General features: G+C 38.3%; 1 protein-coding gene across 1 annotated transcript; it reads left to right on the top strand.

Moving 5' to 3' along the window:
• Positions 1–1,743: 1,743 nt before the first annotated feature.
• On the top strand, positions 1,744–2,930 carry LOC115816003 (P2Y purinoceptor 8-like). The gene is made up of 2 exons (XM_030778975.1): positions 1,744–1,983; positions 2,115–2,930. Exons 1-2 carry the CDS (start codon positions 1,744–1,746, stop codon positions 2,928–2,930), a joined length of 1,056 nt encoding a protein of 351 aa, XP_030634835.1.
• Positions 2,931–4,002: the final 1,072 nt, after the last annotated feature.

The raw sequence follows: 4,002 nt of genomic DNA, 5'->3' as shown, positions 1-4,002 counted from the left end.
GTATGCTCTTGATCGTACCATCATAGCAAACAGAGGAAGGAAGTCAGCTGGTATAGCTGAAATGGGTGTGTAAGTTGGGCTCACCACACAAGTGGAAGAAATTAGTAAACAGTTTGCCAGTCTAAAGGACTAAAGCACGTAGCACGTGGATGTTACAAAAACGCCTCTTGACTACACTTTTAATGTCTGTTTAAGGTCTGTTCAAAGGTGAGACGTTTTCTTTTTCACTGTCCTTGTACTTTTCCTTTCTGAAGGTTTTATACTTTGAAGTGTGAAGTTTGAACGTTGTTGCTTTTTAATGGATTTTTTTTTTTTAATGAAGTGACGACAGTCTCTGTACAATATCAGTCCGTCCAGAGATGTTGTCAATTATAATGTTATCGTAATTGTAGTTGCTGTTGTATTAAATCTTGGATTAAGTGTTGTGTCAGTTCACTAATATGTTTTGGTCACAGTATGGTCCAGTTATGACATTAGAACAGGGAGGTGACTTCTTAGTGACTGAGCATCACAGTCCTTGTGGTGTCTTTTTTTGGACATTCTTTGAACATTACTGGGTTTGTGTATCTTGACACAGTTTTCAAGATGTAACATTTTCTTGGTAATGAATTTATTAGACCACATGGAACAATATCTAGGAGTTAGAACCAGAGCTAAGTGAAAGTGAAATTATGTGGGTTGTTTCATTCTGTTGTCCGTCTTTTCCGTGAAACACAAAACTAATGACTTTTAACTGACATTCATTGTGTCTTAGATTAGCTGAATGTCCTTTAGGTGGAATTACAAAACTACTGATGTTTCCAAAATGAACAAGTTCAATTTTTCAAATGCCTTTTAAATTAACCAAGTGACTTATTTGTGACCTTCTCGTTGTGTCTTGGCCACGCTGTTGATTTGAAGTGAAAACTGGAAGTTCCCCATGATGAGAGAGGGGAAATCAGAGGCCATAGGGGACATCAGTTTCACTTCTCAACAAATGTAATTTTACATTAAAGTGACAGCAAAAGCAGAATCACACAGATTATTATTTTAAATTCCATCAAATAAGATGAAACCATAGTTTGTTTGTTTGTTTGTTTGTTTTAGGTTGCCAAACAAACTTCTTTTTTTTTTCCATCGTTAACATGCGGTTGGTTGCATCTTTTGGAACAATTTTGTATAAACTTGCTAACAGCTTTATTTGGAAATGTTTTGGCAAACAGGCAGAACAAATTACTCACCTCCACGGTTCCCTTGCAAGTATTCGGAGGACTTTTCAGTACATGTTCTTCAGTATAAATGATTCACACTGTATGTTGTGACATACAATGTGCTGTAAATCACAGACATGCAGCTCATACTGAAACTGGAAAAATCAAAACGCAACCTCTGATTTGTGTGCTTCGTTTTGTGCACTATGTGCAAAGCTTTGTTTCTTGCAAAGCAGATTTTACTTTCCCATCTTAATGAAACAACTTAACGGGGGTGTCGCATCATAACGTAAACATATATACATTTTAAGGAGATTTTGCCTTGTCTGCTGCAGTGTTTTATTACTTGCTCAATCTGGGTTTCTCTTACTTCTTAATGTGGTTCCAACATTCAGTGAGCTTAAAAGAGATTGTAACATAAGAACATAATTTGTAGCATGATACAAATAACTGACCGAGGACCTCTAATCATGATCAAAATTATAACATATCTCATTCTCTCCGCACTCCTTTTTTCTGTTAATTGCTTCCATCATTCTACAACAAGGTCACCATGAACACCTCTGATGTTGCCACATCTCTGGACAACGCTACTCTGGCAATGCTGATCAGTCCTGTTACGACAGTGGCGCTGCCGATCATCTACTTAATAGTGTTTGTTGTGAGCACACCGTGTAACTTGATCTCCTTCTGCGTCCTGCTGGGCCTCGCTAAGCGCAAAACGCCTACTGTAATCTTCTCCCTCAACCTGTGTCTTGCAGACTTACTGTACAGTATATCTCTCCCTCTTCAGGTATGTCATGAGGTTCGGAAATAATGAAGTTCAGGAAACTACAATTTAAAATATGGAACATCATTATCTGTGAATATGAATATGTGAATCAACATTACTATGATTAATATTTGTGTGCATTCATTTTTCAGGTGGCCTACCATCTATGGGGAAACGATTGGCACTTTGGTTCCGTTGCTTGTGGAGTCTCCACTTTTGCCTTTTACTGCAACTTGAAATGCTCTATTCTCACAACGTGTGCGATTGCAGTGGAGCGTTACTGTGGTGTAGTACATCCTATGATGATGAAAAATCGCCGACGAAGCGCCCACAAAGCCATCCTTATATGCGTGTTGATATGGGTCCTTGTCTTTGCTATGAATGCACAGTGGCTTCACCACAACCTTGTCCTTTTTATTCCAGAACTCAAAATTAGTACTTGTTTTGACGTTCTACCCCGCAAACTTTTCCCAGCACCGTGGGTGGGGTATCTGTACTTTGGCGTCTTGTTGTTGCTGGTCTATGTGTTGCCATTAGCGGTGCTTATCTGGTGCTATTTAGCTGTTGCTTTAGCCCTCAGAAAGACTGTGGATGCCAGCACTCGACGGTCACACAAACGGACACAGGCTGTAGTACTAATAGGAGCCGTGTGTTTTCTTATCTGTTATCTTCCCAACATCGTTTTACAACTCATTCACATGTTGTATCGTGCTAGGGGTAAGAGCGTATATGAGTATTATAAAATAACGTTGGGAGTTAATAGCTTAAACTGTTGCGTCGACCCTTTTCTGTACTATCTTGCGTCCAGCGAGTTCCGACATAAAGTGATGCGGTACCTCAGAAGGTTACCCTGCTGTGCTCCTGGTGAAGGTGAGGAGATAATCACGTCTAACATGTCTGAAGTGGCTAGCTTCACCAGAGGACCTCGTCGGGACAATGGGACGAGTAAATCTGAAATTATGGCGTAAAGTAGCCGACGTGTCCGTTTTAGGTCTGCATGTATTCATATTCCATATTGCACTCGTTATAGACAAACATTGTAAAAGTATAGCTTTTTATACCGTTTAATTTATGTTGGTAACAGCAGGCTCTGAAGTATTAAGCTACTGTTGTTACTTGCATTCTGTAAACACAGTTTGTTTTGACAGCAAACATTATTTATAACTTCAGTTCTTAGCTGCAGTCAATTGTTTTCTTAGTCTTGCTCCTGGACCACCATAGTTCTCTCTATTGTAAGTGCTTTCTTGTACTAACGCGCCTGTTTCAGCTGATCAAGGGATTGATTAAAATCCATAAAATCCATACAAATGACCAGTACATACGTCCTGTTATCCATAACATGTTATTCAGTGGTACATTATCAGAACGTTTTTTCTGTTGGACAAGTTTACCTTTCTAAGCTCTTAAATTACACTCAAAAAAGAAGAAGAAGAAGAAGGAGAAAACATTAAGACTGCGTTGTGTGGTTGTTAAAGTGCTGACGGACTTGTATGAGTGGTTTCACTATGCGTGGTACCGCTGCACCATTCGCCGCTGACAAAAATGTTTTGTTTTTGTTGTTTTTTTCCCCCTTAAGTGTTAGCTTTATAACTAATGTCTAACAATCACTTTTCTTGTGTGTTAAAACATTTTTACAGTTAGCAGACACAATTATTTGCAGATGCGGGTTTTTTTGTTTCTTTTTTTAATAATAAAGTACTTATGATTGATTTACCGATTAAAAATAAGTCTACTATAGTTTTCACCCAATAATCAAACAACCAAGCAGACTCATTCACATAGCAGACTATGTGGATGAGCATTTATGTTCATGTTAGGAGAAAGTAGTATGTTTTAACTCAAAGCTCAAACCACTACCTTGACAATTACATACATAAATTCTTTTTGAGTTTGCTGTTACCGAAGCAAAACTGTCACATCAGCACTAGCAAGTCATGATTTATGCGCTACACTAACACTTAGATTTATATATGTAGTTAATCAGAACAGGTCTGTTCAGATTTCCTGTAATGCTTTATATGGCTATATTAATGTCTACGC

Source organism: Chanos chanos, chromosome 7 (genome assembly GCF_902362185.1).
Source record: "Chanos chanos chromosome 7, fChaCha1.1, whole genome shotgun sequence".
Lineage (NCBI taxonomy): Eukaryota > Metazoa > Chordata > Actinopteri > Gonorynchiformes > Chanidae > Chanos > Chanos chanos.
Note: the sequence above shows the minus strand (reverse complement) of the source record. Positions and strands in the feature narration are given on the sequence as shown.

Excerpts from the sequence above, each read along its gene's own strand:
- LOC115816003 (XM_030778975.1), top strand. The coding sequence starts at position 1,744 with ATGAACACCTCTGATGTTGCCACATCTCTGGACAACGCTACTCTGGCA. Across the intron at positions 1,984-2,114 it reads GTATATCTCTCCCTCTTCAG|GTGGCCTACCATCTATGGGG; the intron begins GTATGTCATGAG and ends TTCATTTTTCAG.